The following is a 20,377-nucleotide window of genomic DNA, read 5'->3' on the forward strand; positions in this document are numbered from 1 at the left end:
TAGCATGCAAAATTAGCAACCATTAGATGAAAATGTCAGTGATTTTAAGATAATGCAATGTTTTCATCTTAAAAATTGTTTTATTTTATGACTTAATAAAGTCTGATGATGTTTATAGAAATGTTAAAAACCTTTCATGGGGCTGTGAATTTACTTGTTTTTGCTCTTAAGGTGTTCTGGCGAATCCTCGGCCCAAATAACCCTGGCAATGTCTTGGTGGAAACCAATGATGTTAGTCACAAGGGTAACGGTCCACAGACAACACAAGGTTCCCTAATCTGGGCAGATGAAGAGGCAGGAATGAAGACCTTCAAGATTTACGTCAAGCCTTACACCACCTGGGAAATCCAAAAGACATTTGTCATTGAAATTTACAAGGTTCAAGGGTTCCCAGCTGGGATTGGCGATGGAGAGATTGGACCATCTACTGGAAAAGTTATCTTAACGGTAAAAGCTTTTGTCATTGGAATTGTGAATTAAAAACGTATGTAATCTCCAAAAGTGACCTTGAATGAAACAGTCATCTGGAGACACCATAAATGTCACTGTTACAATGTCTAGTCCTGTTTACATATTGTGTCTGTCAACAAAGCGTTCAGAAGATATTTTTTAGCTCTTTTCATAGTGGAAGGATCATCATTATGATAAATATTAAATATAATGTGACTGATAGCTGTAATAATCAATCTCAACATGTCTAATATGTGAACTTTGTATGGAATTTTGTACTATGTTAACACATTGTGACCTTCAAATGATATACATCCTGAAACATATTAAATGACAGGTCCAGTCAACTTTGACCTTGTAACTTCTATATTTTTCAACAATCTTATATCTTGACTAAACATTCTCAGATTCTCAAATTTTATATCCACAGATTGAAAAGTTTGGGGACCCTAATGGAATACTTCATTTTGAGGGTGTGGCTAAGTCTGAACAAGTGGTGGATGAGCCAGAGGGGACAGGGATGTTGGACCTCCGTTTCCCTGTCAGTCGTCGAGCGGACACAGGCACTGTGGGAAGTATACAGGTAAGAAACTTGGTGTCTGCTGTAGTTTCATCCCTTTATCAACAGTGCAGTGGACACAGTCAGCTTCAGTCTATTGAATTGTTTTACTGTGCATTATTAAATGTTTGTCAGCGGCCTGGACAACTTTGGAAAGTTTTTGATCTCAAAAATGATTGTGTATCACTTCTACAGATAATTTGAGAAATACCGTCCTATAATTGGTTCCATGGTCATGGATTGTGTTGGTTTTATAGGTATTTTGGGTCATAACCGGGCCAATGGATGAGACAGCTGACTTTCAACCACGAAATGGTTCCATTGTGATCGGAGAAGGACAGAGAGACTCTTCCATTGTCATACAAGTTCTGCCCGATGATGTGCCTGAACTGACAGAGCGATACACACTATCTCTCAAGTCTGTGGAGGGTGGAGCCGAGATAGCATCAGCAGACAACATATCGTTCTTTAGTATCAGGTAGGTCTAATGATGTAAAATACTTGTCAGATTTCATACTTTATTTTTACCATATTACATATTTCATTTCAAAATAATGTAAGCTTTATGATCACTGTAGTAATTCAGTGTTTAGTCAGTGGTTCAATGAAAAACTAGGGCCTAGAAATACCATGGTACAACTATAATGGTAAATAAAGGTTGTATCTTGTCACTGATTTTACCTGACTTTTTATGGTACTGACAACCAGTAGCTCTTCAAAACATGGGTTCATGTTTACTTCTACTGGATATAGGGATAACTTTTCTGAAGTTATGTCTTTCAGTGATTTGAAGATCCATCCTAATAGATGCTCATAATGATGTTCATAGATCAACTCACCTTAAATCAAATGTATCCTTTCTGTGTAGATAATTAGGAAACTACTGGGATGAAAACTGGTAGTTCTCGGTGCAGCAGTAACTAAAGACCAGGAATCATTTGACTGATAGATTGGTTGTTTGTATCTGTATTGCTACATGATTAATCTTTGACAGACACATGCTTTTGGTATGTTAAATTTACATTGTTTTTTCCAGATTTAATGACAATCCCCATGGCCTGTTTGGTGTAGTGCAGAATGACCAGACCGTAGTTGTCAATCCAGCTGACCTTAGTCGCTCGGTCAGGCTCAACTTCACTCGTTATGCTGGCACATTTGGCAATATCATCCTCACATTCCAGATAAAGTATGACCTGGTAAGTGATTGTAGTTAAAATTCTTACCTGATGACTTGTACATGATTGAAACAATCATTTGCATTGATGTAAGAAAAGTTAATGTCATCCTCTTGTTTTACAGAATATTTTCAGTATAAGTAAAAACTGATACGTATCTTACTTCATGGATATTTGCTTTCACTTCATTAGTTATATTGAAGAAATGGTCTAGAAATTTTGCAACAACTTTACAGATTTTCAAACTGACTAATGAATCTTAATGACTCTTAGATTCACTTTATTTTCCTAATATCTTAGAATTGTAGATCTGTTTGTTTCACAATGAGGAAAGACCAGAAACAAGATTGATAAGATTGTTAGATCTTTAAAATTTATGTTCGATCAGTTTACGCACTAAGTAACCAAGACTGGTTTATAAGATCACAGACTTTACAACTTAAATCATGACAAAATATATAGATTTTGGTGTTTAACCACTTCGAGGTAAATAAAATAAAAAATAAAGTATTTATTTTTCTTGTACATCCATTTGGAAAATGACAATAATATCTTTCTATTCCATATTTTTCATCATTAGTTTGATACATACCGTCAATAAACAACATATTTTCTTATATAAAACAGTGTTTTAGCTATAATAATTTTCATCTTTTATTTTCATATCAACTAGAATATTTGTTGTGTTTTCTCAGGAATTACAATAGCTGTAAATAATAACCAAATAAGGCATACAACTGAATCACAGGACACACAAATCTAAGCAAAATATAGCAATTTATAGCACAACTTTCAAATTATTGGATGATATTAAGTAAGAGAGATGGATTTTGAGAATAATAGAAACAAGAACTGCTAGAAATTGGTAAAGACAGTTTTAAAAACCACAGTAATATTCTGGGATATTATTTCTTAGATTTGGCTTTAGCATCAGGCCGATTTCCCTCGGTGTAACGTCAGATTAATTCAGTCCAGGATAAAATTGATAGTGTTTTCATTTAACTGGGTATATGTTATATGATTGTATCAGGTATCTATTTATATCTATATTTAACCGTGTTAATTGTCTTCCTTTATATGTTAAATGTACAAAGTAACATGAAATACGAGTGGATTTTAAATCTTAAAACATTGACCCACTTAATCCCCACACAGTATAACACTAATGTAAAAGATTTCAAATGAACTCAAAGGATTTATCAGATATTTTTGTATTGAGTTGGTGAAAGTATTGACAATCAGGAAGAAATTTATTACATTCTTGATTGACAATTATCATAGTTTTAAAGTGCCAGTATTGAATGTTGATCAGATGATGTTTGAAATTTATTGGTTTCTGACATTTATTTCCTTCTTTAATTGAACGTGTTTATACAGGCTGGTAGTTTCTGTCAGCAACTTCTTTCTTTGTGTGTGAACTATCATATGAATTCTATATCTCACTGATTGATGACAACAAAAGGGATAAGTTAAAACAGGGATGTTGATCTGTTATCTACGTCCCTGGTTAAAACATATCACAAAATACAATAAACATAACAAAAAGAAAATACACTAAAAAAAATGAAGTACTTGATTTTCCAGTCATTTCTTTGAATTGATGAAATTTCTAGTTCTTTGGCTATCCAAAAAAGAACTTACATTGGTATTGCAGCTTTCATCCAACTGTCAGATTTATCTTTAGACTTATCCATTGATTTTAGCTAGTTTAGGAAATAACTAAAATATCAGTTCTGAGATTATATGCCATATAGCAAATCCTTTTCAAAGGATTGATATTTCTGCTATTTCACAGTACAGTAAAGGGATAACAAAAATGTAAACTCTGAAATAATGAGACACATTAAAGTGATAGCGAAAATTTAAACTCTGAAATAATGAGACACATCAAAGTGATAGCGAAAATTTAAACTCTGAAATAACGAGACATATTAAAGTGATAGCGAAAATTTAAACTCTGAAATAATGAGACATATTAAAGTGATAGCGAAAATTTAAACTCTGAAATAATGAGACACATTAAAGTACAGTAAATGATAGCGAAAATTTAAACTCTGAAATAATGAGACACATCAAAGTGATAGCGAAAATTTAAAGAAAATTTAAACTCTGATGAGACACATCAAAGTGATAGCGAAAATTTAAACTCTGAAATAATGAGACATATTAAAGTGATAGCGAAAATTTAAACTCTGAAATAATGAGACACATTAAAGTGATAGCGAAAATTTAAACTCTGAAATAATGAGACACATCAAAGTGATAGCGAAAATTTAAACTCTGAAGACACATAATGAGATAGCGAAAATTTAAACATGAGACACATCAAAGTGATAGCGAAAATTTAAACTCTGAAATAATGAGACACATCAAAGTGATAGCGAAAATTTAAACTCTGAAATAATGAGACACATCAAAGTGATAGCGAAAATTTAAACTCTGAAATAATGAGACATGGTATGTGTATATTAGATGTCATTTTACATACACATCGCAGAATTTTAATTCATTAAGACACAATTTGATTGCTTTAAAAGAAAATTGTGGCAGTTTTGACCTCTGAAAATGATCAGCAGTATGGTATATATCAATGAAGATGTTACAGCTGATGATTACCTTTCATGTTGATCAGCTACAGACAGGTGTACTGCTGTCCAAGAGTGGAGGCACTGTCTCGTTCGATGATGGCCAGGCCCAGGTAGTTACAGATATTCCATTGGCTGGTGATGGTTTTCTGGAGATGGATTCAAGCTTCTCTGTGACTTTGACTGAAGTACGACTTTCAGGAGCTGCAGGTTTGTATCATCTAACCATTGTTCATAATATCTAGCTGTCTTCTTTCTAACTCATAGTGTATCTTCAAATAACAAAACTAACTGTACTGAGGTACAACATCATAATTAGATATTACCAATGTATTCAGGGGTGACAGTTATGTCACCACCTCATGCCAGTAAAATGATGATTGCTGGGAGCTATTCTGATGGTGATTTCTTGTGTAAGAAGTCAACTAGAAGCAAGCATCACATGATACAGATTTTCTCGTAGATGCTAAAGGGTGGTCTGAGGAAGACTTCCTCATAGATGTAGGTAAGAGACTGGCCTGAGGAAGACTTCTTCATAGATGTAAGTTAGAGACTGGCCTGAGGAAGATTTCCTCATAGATGTAGGTAAGAGACTGGCCTGAGGAAGATTTCCTCATAGATGTAGGTAAGAGACTGGCCTGAGGAAGATTTCCTCATAGATGTAGGTAAGAGACTGGCCTGAGGAAGATTTCCTCATAGATGTAAGTTAGAGACTGGCCTGAGGAAGATTTCCTCATTGATGTAGGTTACAGACTGACCTGAAGTGAATGAAGGAGTGGTAGATTAATGACTTAAATAAAAATACAAAAATGTAGAGCTTTGGTACTGATTTATTATCCAAGGTAATTGACATACACTAAAGTTATCCTTATGCATGGAATGTAAGCAAAGCAATTTATTCATTGTTTTATTTTGTTCCTAGTTTGCCTGTTTAATTTTAGGACTGGTCAGAAAAACAAAATGGCTGACAGGTGGCAATCTTGAATTTGACTTTGAAAGATTGTTATTGCTATATCTAGAGAACTACTGCATAGATCTTTCTCAAAATTTCATGTGTAGTTTTCTCGAGATCCTTAGTTATGTTGGTTAGAGTTTGGGACTGATCAGAAAAGCAAAGTGGCCAACAGGCGGCCATCTTGGATTTCACCTATTTTTGTTTGTGATCATTATTGAATCTCTCTCAAATTTCATGTGTAGGTTACCCTTAGTCCCTAGTTGTGTCCATTTGATTTTAGGAATGATCAGAAAAACAAAAATACTTCCACGTGACCATCTTAGATTTGGCATTTAGAGATTATTATCGCTTTAAGAGAAAGAAGGGAAAAGATCAAACTTTCAAAAAACAAATAAAGATCAAACATTGGTGGGCACCAAGATCTCTCTGGGATCTCTTGTCTTAGTGTTTAAACTTAAACTGTTAATGAATCAATTAAACACTAAATCTACTTAATATAGGTAAATATATTTCGCATGCATTCTGAAATGGAAAAAGTATTCAACTTCAGTACACTTGTATAGTATATAACATTGTGTGTACAGGTTACAAAAAAATTGTGGTATAATATTTTTCCTACATGATTTGCGTCATAAACTTTTCAAGTGATCACAAATCCTGTATCCAGAAAGAGTCACCCCGTATCAACTGAATTGTATTAAGTTACATACATCCTGTACCTGTTACGGTTTAAGTGACGACTCAGAAGCCAAGTCATACAGAAAATTTCATTGCTGTTCAAAAATCAAAAAAGAAAATGCTCTAAGGTATACAGGTGTATATCCCACCCCATCCAGCTACCAAACAGTTTTAAAAAGTGTTTAATTTATTCATCTGTCTGTCTCTACATACATGTGTCCTTTGTACCATTCAATCTGGACTTAGAGTGAGGATGGGATTATGGAATTAAAATAAAATCTCTTTTGCACCTAATCTATAAATCAGTGGCAGACTACAGGTAACAGATATTCCTTTCGTAATCTGCTTTTAATTTACCCACTAATGTTGATACTTAGCTATCAACAAAGATATATATTTCACGACTTCAAAAACAATAGAAACGCTGCTGCAACAATTTCCAACATCTCCACCAGTATTTTGAATTTGTATGGCCAGCCACACCATGCTGAAATGACACGTTTATAAACTAGTCATACATGATCAATACTTTTTGGATGATTTTCTTTGGATTTATATTCATTTTAGGTAAAATTCTTTTACATTTGATGTCATAAGTACTCATGTTTCCTTTCCCATTAATTTTTCACGCATGAATGAATGCAAGTGAATTAAAAGTTGTTACTTTTTTAGATTATGTACATTCTATGTGAGCAGCCACCCATATCTGAAGAGTACTTGTACTACAACTAAATTCAACATTATAGAATAGACATTCTTTAACCCAGTGTACAAAAATAGAAATTTTAATTGCTCCATTGTTTGGTAATTTTGGTTGATTTTGAGAAATAGCAGGAACACCTTGAATGTTAGACAAAGACAAGTGAAATGATACATATTACAGTCCACTCTGTACATGAATTAAATACCATTGTAATGAATGTCATTTGAAGCATATCAGAAAAGGAATATCTTAGAATATCTTGATAGATGACAATGACAGGCACTTAGAATATCTTGATATATGACAATGTCTTGATATATGACATGGCAAGCACTTAAAATAGAGAGACAGAAAGAAGTAAAAATTGATTTGTGATGTTTGTCATTCCAAACGTGTCAGAAGTAACAAAATATTGTGTAAATATTGATGACAGGGTAGCAATTCAATGCAGATGTGTGTTTGATCAATAGGTAGATAATGGTGAATTCATATACAATGATTGCTGTTACAATAGACAGACGTAAACCAGCCTCAGATATTACAACATCTGGTATTTGATAAGAAAAGTGAGATTTCTTGATAATTCGATGAAGTCTGTTCTGTTGAATTTTAAGCAACGATATTCTGATTTACATCATCACAACGATGTTTGTTGTTACAGCTGTATGCTGTCTGGTTGTCAACAATTTTTGTGTTGGAATCATAACTAAATGCTAATTCCACATATGTTCACTTAATTTGCTTGTAAAATTACCATTTGAACTTGAGAAGATCAAGTGCTGTACACTTCAAACGGGTGTGTGTATCAGTATCATTTTATATCACATAACTTCCTTGACACTCCTTCGGAAGGCTAAGTGTCATGTACTTAATTTTAATCAATGACATGTTTATTTAGAGTTATGGCCCCTAATTATATTTTATGCCTAAGTTTTTCTAAAGATAAAGATCATTTTATACTGATCACAGTTCACCAACAACCTCATTGGATGGCAATAAACAGTGTGCTGTTTGGGGTATTGAGGATATTGTTTGTTCACCGAAAATTTTGGGGGGAACATATAGTTGCTGCTTGGTCTGTCCATTATGTTGTATACCTTGGCCATACTAAGGCCATGGCCAGTTTACCAAATTCAAGGCCCACATCCTCACAGTTACAGAGTTATTGCCTTTTGTTAAACTTTTGTGTCTAGAATCCAGTTAAGTAAAGAGCAAGGACAGAGTTAAGAATAGACGGGAAAAGATCCAACTTTTATAAAAGCAAATAAAGACTACACAGTGTTGGCCACGAAGAACCCATTGGGATCTCCTGTTAACTGATCTCTTGGAAACATGCTACCCATGATTTTAATATAATAAAGTCAGGCTTTGTACCTCAGCTGCGTTTTTTTTTTTTTTGAGAAATATTGCCCTTAAAGACTCTCGGAGGTATTTTTATGTTGTCCTGGTTCTTCCTGGTTTTTAAATTTTTTTTTTCAAATGATCTTGAATGTTTGAAGGTTATAAAATCATCATCTGTATACATGATCTGTCTCAAATAAGCAAAATTTTGTTTCAACAATTCCATATGTTTTATTTCCATACTTTTGTGTATTTTAATGCAAGAACCTGCTGCTGTGTCACTTTGACATAGCATAATCATATACTGTTCTGCTGTAAAGTACTCTATCCTTCTTAATAAAACCCTTAGAAGCAAATGAAAACAATTCATTTCCCCTCTGCCAATATTCAAGTTACTTTTAATATTTAAAATCCATCAGTGATTTGTAAATGTGAGCAGCCCAGGTAGGAACTAATATAGACGATAGTACTGTAGTACCAACTATTAAAACATGTGAATAGTATGTGTGATAACCTGTGGTAAGGATACATCCACTTCTAAGTAGCCATGAGTGATGCTAAATTACCCTTATCATCAATAGTTAGTTACATTACTTTTAAATTACCTCTTAGTATTGTATACCTGTTTATAAGAAGTGTCAATACTCCGTGGTAAAATGTTGTCTGCTTCAGCGAATGTCAATGCCAGGTCATCTGGAACAAACTTCTAATTGATCTTGGTTTGTGTTTAGAGGGTCAACACTGTTACATATAAAGTATACTCCTTACCTGAATTAGAGCATCAACCTTATTGTATCATCATTTCATGTTAATTCTGTCACAATAACACACTATGATTGGATTTCTTGGTTGTTGTTGATGTAAGATACATAGAAAGAGTAAGCTTGTTCTGTTGGTTTTCTGATTTTCTTAATGCTGGCATTGATATAGGAATGTATGATCAGTGAAGATGGATGCAGTTTTCATTCTTTCTGTTCAAGCATGGATTTTGGTTCGTCATCTTCTGTCACACCTTTCCATTTGTCATAAATACATATGTTGCTTGTAAAAAGTTACATTCTGTAACATTTTCCTTTAAAGCACATGATATAATGGAGTGTCCCAGCTTGAATATTGACAGCCATTTTTAAATGGTATAGTAAATAAAACAGACAAGAAACAATACAAGATCTTTGCTTTTGTTTGATATCTTTATGTGCAAATCTCATTCAAGCATACTTTGTATTAGCACATAATAACATACATTGTCATCGATTTACACACACATACAAGTCTTTCATACAACAAACCTTTACATGTATTGATAACATCTTTTCTCCTGACTAGCAGAAAGGGTACACATATTTCATTTGTAGTTCAAATTAAAAAATGCATTTTATGCACAAAAAATAAATACAAACATAATAGAAATTAAGAAACTGAGAATAATTTCAGAGAATACCCTTTATTTGTACTTTGAGGGTAACTGATAAACAGAACATTTAATTCCTTCACAGAGGAAAGAGACTGAATTATTGAGGGTAACTGGTAAACAGAACATTTAATTCCTTACAGAGGAAAGAGACTGAATTATTGAGGGTAACTAGTAAACAGAACGTTTAATTCCTTCACAGAGGAAAGAGACTGAATTATTGAGGGTAACTAGTAAACAGAACGTTTAATTCTTTCACAGAGGAAAGAGACTGAATTATTGAGGGTAACTAGTAAACAGAACATTTAATTCTTTACAGAGGAAAGAGACTGAATTATTGAGGGTTACTGGTAAACAGAACATTTAATTCTTTCACAGAGGAAAGAGACTGAATTATTGAGGGTAACTGATAAAAAGAACATTTAATTCTTTCACAGAGGAAAGAGACTGAATTATTGAGGGTAACTGATAAACAGAACATTTAATTCTTTCACAGAGGAAAGAGACTGAATTATTGAGGGTAACTGATAAACAGAACGTTTAATTCTTTCACAGAGGAAAGAGACTGAATTATTGAGGGTAACTGGTAAACAGAACGTTTAATTCTTTCACAGAGGAAAGAGACTGAATTATTGAGGGTAACTGGTAAACAGAACATTTAATTCTTTCACAGAGGAAAGAGACTGAATTATTGAGGGTAACTGATAAACAGAACGTTTAATTCTTTCACAGAGGAAAGAGACTGAATTATTGAGGGTAACTAGTAAACGGAACGTTTAATTCTTTCACAGAGGAAAGAGACTGAATTATTGAGGGTAACTGATAAACAGAACGTTTAATTCTTTCACAGAGGAAAGAGACTGAATTATTGAGGGTAACTAGTAAACGGAACGTTTAATTCTTTCACAGAGGAAAGAGACTGAATTATTGAGGGTAACTGGTAAACAGAACATTTAATTCTTTCACAGAGGAAAGAGACTGAATTATTGAGGGTAACTAGTAAACAGAACATTTAATTCTTTCACAGAGGAAAGAGACTGAATTATTGAGGGTAACTGATAAACAGAACATTTAATTCTTTCACAGAGGAAAGAGACTGAATTATTGAGGGTAACTGATAAACAGAACATTTAATTCTTTCACAGAGGAAAGAGACTGAATTATTGAGGGTAACTAGTAAACAGAACGTTTAATTCTTTCACAGAGGAAAGAGACTGAATTATTGAGGGTAACTGGTAAACAGAACATTTAATTCTTTCACAGAGGAAAGAGACTGAATTATTGAGGGTAACTAGTAAACAGAACATTTAATTCTTTCACAGAGGAAAGAGACTGAATTATTGAGGGTAACTGATAAACAGAACATTTAATTCTTTCACAGAGGAAAGAGACTGAATTATTGAGGGTAACTAGTAAACAGAACATTTAATTCTTTCACAGAGGAAAGAGACTGAATTATTGAGGGTAACTGATAAACAGAACATTTAATTCTTTCACAGAGGAAAGAGACTGAATTATTGAGGGTAACTGGTAAACAGAACATTTAATTCCTTCACAGAGGAAAGAGACTGAATTATTGAGGGTTACTGGTAAACAGAACATTTAATTCTTTCACAGAGGAAAGAGACTGAATTATTGAGGGTAACTGGTAAACAGAACATTTAATTCTTTCACAGAGGAAAGAGACTGAATTATTGAGGGTAACTAGTAAACAGAACGTTTAATTCCTTCACAGAGGAAAGAGACTGAATTATTGAGGGTAACTAGTAAACAGAACATTTAATTCTTTCACAGAGGAAAGAGACTGAATTATTGAGGGTAACTGATAAACAGAACATTTAATTCTTTCACAGAGGAAAGAGACTGAATTATTGAGGGTAACTAGTAAACAGAACGTTTAATTCCTTCACAGAGGAAAGAGACTGAATTATTGAGGGTTACTGGTAAACAGAACGTTTAATTCTTTCACAGAGGAAAGAGACTGAATTATTGAGGGTTACTGGTAAACAGAACATTTAATTCTTTCACAGAGGAAAGAGACTGAATTATTGAGGGTAACTGATAAACAGAACATTTAATTCTTTCACAGAGGAAAGAGACTGAATTATTGAGGGTAACTGATAAACAGAACATTTAATTCTTTCACAGAGGAAAGAGACTGAATTATTGAGGGTAACTAGTAAACAGAACATTTAATTCTTTCACAGAGGAAAGAGACTGAATTATTGAGGGTAACTGGTAAACAGAACATTTAATTCTTTCACAGAGGAAAGAGACTGAATTATTGAGGGTAACTAGTAAACAGAACATTTAATTCTTTCACAGAGGAAAGAGACTGAATTATTGAGGGTAACTGATAAACAGAACATTTAATTCTTTCACAGAGGAAAGAGACTGAATTATTCATTAATGATGGAGTTTTACATGACATAACCTGATGTTTTTGGTGCCTGTTTAAGACAACTTTAGTTAATCTAGTGTCCTTGAAAAATCAATTATCTGCTTTTCTCCCTGATGTTTTATTTAGCTAAAATATGTAAGACAGATTGAATATGTAGCTCTCTCAGGAAATTTAGTATAACATAAGTGCTTTTAATTATTGCAAACACTGCAGGGTAAGTGATCAGGATCCCCTTGAAATCTGCTGTGAAAAAAAGTATTGTCTAATAAATATATATATATTCATTATGTAAGTATTTCAAATATCACTGTAAGATCACATGTTTTCATAGAGTGCAGATATTTTTTGATTTTCCGAAGATAAACATTTTTGTAGGCACTTGATTTCATGGTTATGTCTTGCCCAAGAGATTTGTTAGTATTATAATTGATGTCAACTTTTTATTCATTTACCGGGTATTACTTCATAGACTCCTGACAAAAAAAGATGTGTTCAAAGTACTAGGTATTAACAAATGGAAATTTGTTCATAAAAAGAAAAAACTGGTAAAAAGCCCGTCCTGTATTAAGCCCACCCAAATCTGCTGTAGTTTCATTAGAAATGATAATAAATGTGTAATTGTTACCCTGTAATAAGCCCACCCAAATCTGCTGTAGTTTCATTAGAAATGATAATAGATATGTGATTGTCACCCTATAAAAAGCCCACTTCCCTGCTTTAAAACACTGGATATGTTGGGACTTCCAATAATTAATGTGATATGTTCATCACTATACTCTCATACTTATCAAACTGTCAGTTTTTTGGACTCTGTAGACGTGAAATGTTGTACAAGGATGTAAGTATATGAATTGAATGTGCATGTCATGTCAAAACACTGGAGCTGAAACGAGGCTTACCAGGGGTTTAAGGTCTCATAATCTACAGTGTTCTTCATTTGTTGTGTGGTGGAATCATAGCCATTTTGATCTAATTAATATTGTAATACTCTTGTCATGAATAAGTTAATTAATTAGTAAAGCTCAGCATCTAAGTTGATTTTTCCTAATAGGAATATGATTTAAAATTAATGCATTTTCACTTATTTTCTATTGATTGTTAAGTATGTGACTAATTAGAGTAGAGTTGTATCAGTAGGTTACAAAACTGATTTAATTCTTTGAACAATTTGATAGACTGAATGTTTTAAAAGACATCTGACATATCAGATTGTTGAATACTTTAAAAAGTCCAATATGTCACCTTATACCCTCACACTGTTAATAGTAAAAACATAACTTGTGTTATTCTGGCATGGATGGTAAACAATCTTTATTTGAAGGTTCAATATCAGGTCGATGATTGATAAAATGCTAAATAATACGAGTGTAAGTCTTCAACATAGATATGTAAATATATTACATATTGTTAAATTGTAGTGAGAAATGACGGACAAAAAGTTGTAATTAGGTTTATTTCCTACTAACAGAAAAATGAGTCTAGAATGGAGACAGAATGTAGGTTTGAGGAACACTTTCAGGAAAACTCCAGAACTTAAATGAAAAAAAATAATCAACTTAAATGTAAATTTGTGTGATGTTGATTGAATCTATGCTTGTTTTAATGAATACAGCGATTGTAACTATACTCAAACATTGTAATAAGGTATAATTATCATGGTATTACATGGTATTGATGAAAGTTAGAAGTATCTATCAAATCTAGTTTCAATGTAAAATGTTTTTACAATTCATTTTAAACATCAATATGATACAGAATCCCAATAAAATGGTCGTTAGGCTTCAAACAAGGAAGTCATTTAGGTGTCGTTACACCCATCACTATACCTAGCACTCTCTAGTCTTTTGTGGAAAGTTGTTGAGCCACAGAACAGCACATGCTGAATTTGCCTCACATGATGATCTTATTGCCTATTGCTTCCTGATCGCTGGTGAAGGGACTGGCGGGGAAATTATATGGTATTACCTTCCTCGTCTTGCCATATCCCATCTTACATCAACGTCCCAGGTTTAGAGCTTGTGTACACTGTTAGATATCCCATGAACCCCTCAAAACATTCAGATCATATTTACTTCATTAAGTATCATGATGTGAAGTTCTTCTGATTAAATTTAGCTGGTCATAGGTCAAAGTGAAAGGGTCAAAGGTAACATTTCACAACAAAATAGAAAGATCAAGATATTAAATTGTATATGGATCAAATTATACTTTCTCTGTCAAATTGACATGAAGAGGTGAAGAATTTAGCTGATTAAGAGACAAATTCAACAGGAACTGCTATTTAAATAATAGCACATTACAAGTCTGTCTTGAATATACTTAGTTTGTCGTTTGCCTGAAGATTCAATAGAACAATAAAAAGTCAGTCTGATGATTAACTCATTTTGTGAAAACCAAAAGTACACAAGCATATTCCCAAATATCTTGCTTCATAATATGGATGTCAGTATTCAAATGAGTAGTTTTAAATATCTGTATGATTAAAGTCGATATTACACTTAAATTATCTAAGATGGTCTCATTCAATTTGAGATTATAGGAATTTGTTGTAAATATCAAATATGTAAAGAGAGCATGCTAAAAGACAATCTAAGTCTGTGAAATTTACCTGTGCATAAATATATTCAGAAATGCAAGTACCTTGATATCAGAATTTTACATGAGGGTACAAGAAAAATGTATTTATAGATAAAAATTATCTGGATATTAAAAATACTATGAAGGTTATGTTTTGAATGTTACTGGTAGGAAAAATTATTTTAATGACCAAGTTACATGAAATTTGTGTTTATTATAAAATTGACAATAAACAAAATGATATATTTACCTGGATAAATACCTGAATTGTTTAATGTTTACCTGAAAACTGAAATTTTGTGTCATTCCAGAAAACAATTGTTTGCCGGTGTAGTTATATGAACTGACTTCATACAAGCCCTGTCCACGTTGTGACTATGAGGTCAGGTTTTCTTAGGGCTGTTTTCCCCCACAAAGATGATTTTCAGTTGCTTTTTAAATGCAGGGTTAAGAATACTGTAAATAATGGGATTGATAGCAATATTAAAACAAAACGATGAATTACATAGACGAAGCATCTGTTTAAGGCTTAAAGGAATGTCCCCGTTCATGTTTAAGGTACCAGTGCTGGTAAGTAACTCCACTATAAAGAAAGGAACATAGCTGAGTATGAAGGCCGAAGTTATTACAGCAAATAACAAAGTGCTGTGGGCAAGACTGGCCGTGGATTTTGGTGTGCGATGTTTCATACTACTGTTAGAGTTTCGGGACTTTCTCTTTCTGAATGCACCAGAAATAGATGAAAAATGAGAAATGACTGATCCATTTCTTTGAGGTTTTGGAGAATTGTCCACAGTGGACATATTGATGGATTTTGTTCTGATGATATTGTCAGTCTCTCGTGGAGTACTTTGTAAGGACGAGTCTGGTGTATTCCGTATTGTCAGACGTGTAACATGTGGGTGCCCATTTTGAACATGGCCATTAGAAATAGGAGTTGAATGATCTTGTTTAGTAGAGAATTCTGTTTTATCACTTTCACATGAGGAGAAGGTGAGATTTAAATGTCCTCCTTCACTGTGTGCCGTCTCCTGAGAGTCATCATCTCCACATTGATGACTGGTGTTTAGACAGAGCTGGGACCCATGTTTACACTCCTCATACAGTTGGTCCGGCTGGTCTCCTATGTCACTCAGGCTGTTACAAGAGGAGCCGTAAGGTGATGTTGTTGGAATTTCAAGATTGCTGTGTTGAACATTGTTTGGTTTAGGATGATCGTTGTGCTGTATGGATAATCCCAGGCTTATTTCATTCAGATCTGCCAACTTGACATCATCTGAGTGGTTCGCAAACACCTCATCAGTCTCTGAGAAATGTATGTGCTTTATGTTATCCATGGATACACTATTGATGCTGCGAACAGACATGGACTTTATCTTATTTAAGTCTTCCCCAACTTTTTGGTGTTTCCATTTCCAAATTTCCTTGTATAACAATGAATACAGAACTACCATTGTTACAAAAGCAATAAGGTTAGCAATCAGAAGGGTGAAAAAATATAACGGCCTTACCAACAGATCTTTATAGTTATCATCATCAGCACAGTCCATTCCATACACACCTGGAATAGGTGTCTTAACCATTTCTGGTCCATGGAAAACACTGATGGGCCAAGCACACAAAAATCCCGCTGCTATCACTGCAACAGCCATCTTTTTGGCTTTACTCATCGTAAACGATTTCATCGGATGGCAAATCTTGTAGTAACGATCAAATGCTATGCACACCAAGATTCCAACTGACCAGAAATTAACAATACTTCCAACAAAGCGAATAATTTTACACAGTACTGGAAGATGACCAGAATACATGGGAAGTCTTCTGTCGATAGCCTCAAAACTCAGTGTGATTGATCCAATGACATCAGATATCCCCAACAACAGAATGAAGTAATTAATAGTGTTTCTTTTGAACTGACAGCTATAAATGTATACAACAGTTCCATTTCCAAAAATTCCAAGTACTGACATGATGATAAGAAATGTCATTACAGGCATATTTGCCTCAAACATTTTCTCGTTGTATAGCCATAAAGCGTAATAGTTTGGTAATATGTTGATGCCATCTGAGTCAACGCTGCTGTTTACAAAGAGGTCCGAGCCGTTCAGCACTTCATTTGTGCCCATTTCTTGACGTCACTTTCCAATATGTGAGATATATCTAAACGGTTTTTAGTATCATCATCGAGTGACACAAAGTTGTAGAAAGTTTATAATTAATGAAGTTTGTGATATCCATTGTCCCTTTCCAGACAATCACTGTGGAAATACTGCAGGGCCTTCATGTTTGTATACATATGTTAAGGTCTGTGTCATACAACAGGTGACGACATAAGATACAGTTTCAAGTATTCACTGTTACTTGTGTAATATCCTTCCTCTTTCTTTTCTTTATCCATGCTTATGTTATATTTCCTTGAGGCGTGTTCGTCATTTTGAAAGTTTTAACTCATTGAGAATAACTCTTCCTCAGCAGGATGTTTCAGTTGGTTACGCTGAATTTCACTCGGGTGTCCCTGTCGCTTGTGTGCGTAAGCAGCGTATATATGTGACTATACCCTATTTCTCAGGTATATAGCAGACGCATACTTCAACCAAGGATAGTATTGTTACATGTATTTTTAATGTGTTTTCTGTGCAGTGTCTCCCAGTAGTACAGATGTTTACAGAACAACATTAAATACAGCAAGGTGGTCGTTCATGCTGACTTCAGTCAGGAGTTCTTAGTAGTCATTCTCGGTAAACTTTTACACCTTTTCTATATGACAACATTCCCCAAATTATTTCACTATATTCACTTTAATTTGAATGACAAGGAAAGTCCTTTACCTTTTCTAAAAATAGGTGATAATTGCTTGCAGGGCTAAGACGTCCACCCACTCCACCTGTGTTCATTGGCTATGTATTAGGCAGAAGGGTTGTTCTACTGTAGTAAGCAAGACATGATTGGGGAAGTCCAGACAAAATCTGGCCAGGGCAGGGAGTGTACCAATGTCATTATATTAATGTTTCTTAATGTTCTATAGTGTTATGTAATATCTTGTGTTATTTCTTTATTTGACACTGGATTAAATATGACAGGATTTGTCAGTAGCGATAGTCATAAGGATATTTGATAATTTGTAATAGATGTGTGTTCAGTGTAGAAGTGGATCAGACTTGTGTATACACACAAGTTTTGAAGTGAGGTAAATATGTCTCTTTGGCTTTAGAGCTTCCCTAAATAGAGCTTGTACAGTTATCTACTAGAAAACATTTAAAGGGACACAATGGAATAGGAATGCTGTTTCCCTGTAATTATTGTCAATGTATGGAGAGAAGACATGGTGACTGTCAACTGTATATCCTTTTTTAAAGTTTAGTATGTAATGCGGTTAATGTTGATATTTAATCACGTCAGGTGAAAGGTCAGAAAGCAGTAATAGTGGACGGAAAACTGTTAAAGAAATAAATAAATGAATGAAAAAGAATGAATGACGAGTCTCAATGTGTCAATGAACTGTTGAGGATTATATAGAAATTTAGGGGAAATATTGAATGTACCGGTATTCAATCTGATCAGCTATGTTGTATTTAGCCAAACAGGCAGAATTTTATGTCAATAATTTGAATAATAAAATAGTCCATGTCTCAGTTTCCTGAAAAACACAAACCGTTAGTGAGCTTTGGTCATGCTTCTTGGATCAAAGGTTAGGTAGGTCAGTGCTTTAACTGACTGAGCTAGGGTGGCCCTCCTCATACCAAGATTTTCCAAGGTCAAATATACTCTTTATTGTACTTATTATCATATTGTGAACTGTTCTGATATAATATGTATACATACAGATTCATATTGGCATACATAACTACTTTTCCAATATTTTTGCCCCCAAATAATATTTCCCTTGGCTGTCATTCCATCATTCCATCACAAATTCACTTCAGCTCGTTCACACTTAAATGGATACTTATATAGAACTATAACTCGGTATGTACTTTGTAGTTGTATCACGATACAGGGAGGGGAAGTTGGAAAGGGGGATATCAGGTTCCTCTCAGTGGTCTTCAAAGTTGATCCTGTTTACATATTTTGAGTTGATATACTGTAATGGTCAGAAATGATGGATGGATGCCTTTTCCATAAAATGCTCTATCCAATCTTTCCATCTTCATTTACTGACTTTCTTTTAGAATGTTGAGTGATAACAAGGTCATTTTAATAGATTTTGGATTCATGCTGATTTTTTTTCTTTGGAGGTTATTGTTAAAGAAAACTTACAATTTCAAATTTTTCACATGTTTTAGATTTTGATAAGACACTGCCTTTACTGCCTTAAAAGGTTCTGAATATTACTAAGTGCTGGGCCTACTACTAATGTAATGGTAAAATAATGTCTAACATTAGTCAACATTTCTACTAAATAAGGTTGTGATTCTTACCCAACATGGGCTTATTGCGAGATAGAAATAAAATCAGATTCTCTAGATATCACAAATCATATTGTGGGACCCATTTCTATCAGTTATCTAAAAAGAAACTTGCTTGTTTTTTAGTGACTGAGCCCCCAGCATTTAAAACAGGAGAGAAGGAGGCCAAGGTTATTGTTCCAGCAGCTGCAGCAAATAGTGAGGTTGGATTTTCTGTTACCATAGCTGCTGTTGACGAAGGTAAGTACTGATAGTGAGGTGAGCTTGTCTGTTACTATCCCTGCTGTAGATGAAGGTAAGCACTGATAGTGAGGTGAGCTTGTCTGGGCCATCCCTCCTGTAGATGAAGGTAAGTACTGATAGTGAGGTGGGCTTGTGTGTGACCATCCCTGCTGTAGATGAAAGTAATTACAGATAGTGAGGTGAGCTTGTCTGTGACCATCCCTGCTGTAGATGAAGTTAAGTACTGATAGTGAGGTTGGCTTGTGTGTGACCATCCCTGCTGTAGATGAAGGTAAGTACTGATAGTGAGGTGAGCTTGTCTGTTACCATCCCTGCTGTAGATGAAGGTAAGCACTGATAGTGAGGTGAGCTTGTCTGGGCCATCCCTGCTGTAGATGAAGGTAAGTACTGATAGTGAGGTGGGCTTGTCTGTGACCATCCCTGCTGTAGATGAAGGTAAGTACTGATAGTGAGGTTGGCTTGTGTGTGACCATCCCTGCTGTAGATGAAGGTAAGTACTGATAGTGAGGTGAGCTTGTCTGTGACCATCCCTGCTGTAGATGAAGTTAAGTACAGATAGTGAGGTTGGCTTGTGTGTGACAATCCCTGCTGTGGATGAAGGTAAGCACTGATAGTTAGGTGAGCTTGTCTGTGACCATCCCTGCTGTAGATGAAGTTAAGTACTGATAGTGAGGTTGGCTTGTGTGTGACCATCCCTGCTGTGGATGAAGGTAAGCACTGATAGTTAGGTGAGCTTGTCTGTGACCATCCCTGCTGTAGATGAAGGTAAGTACTGAAAGTTAGGTGAGCTTGTCTGTGATAATCCCTGCTGTAGATGAACACACACAAAATCACCGAAAACAAATTTTTTTTGTCCACAACAAATAAATTGTAAACTTAAAAAAAAAAAATTC

At 34.4% G+C, this 20,377-nt stretch overlaps 1 protein-coding gene across 1 annotated transcript in view; it reads left to right on the forward strand.

Moving 5' to 3' along the window:
- LOC132562018 (adhesion G-protein coupled receptor V1-like) overlaps positions 1 to 20,377 on the forward strand; it is a 111,884-nt gene that overhangs the window by 70,302 nt on the left and 21,205 nt on the right. The window contains exons 70-75 of the mRNA XM_060226741.1: positions 172 to 447; positions 881 to 1,033; positions 1,267 to 1,487; positions 2,046 to 2,205; positions 4,817 to 4,979; positions 19,368 to 19,481. Of these exons, the coding sequence (XP_060082724.1) occupies positions 172 to 447; positions 881 to 1,033; positions 1,267 to 1,487; positions 2,046 to 2,205; positions 4,817 to 4,979; positions 19,368 to 19,481 (1,087 nt within the window). The remainder of the gene's footprint in view (positions 1 to 171; positions 448 to 880; positions 1,034 to 1,266; positions 1,488 to 2,045; positions 2,206 to 4,816; positions 4,980 to 19,367; positions 19,482 to 20,377) is intronic.

The sequence above is a fragment of the Ylistrum balloti genome, unplaced genomic scaffold, assembly GCF_031769215.1.
Source record: "Ylistrum balloti isolate Yb309-2 unplaced genomic scaffold, AGI_CSIRO_Ybal_v1 Utg371328, whole genome shotgun sequence".
NCBI lineage: Eukaryota > Metazoa > Mollusca > Bivalvia > Pectinida > Pectinidae > Ylistrum > Ylistrum balloti.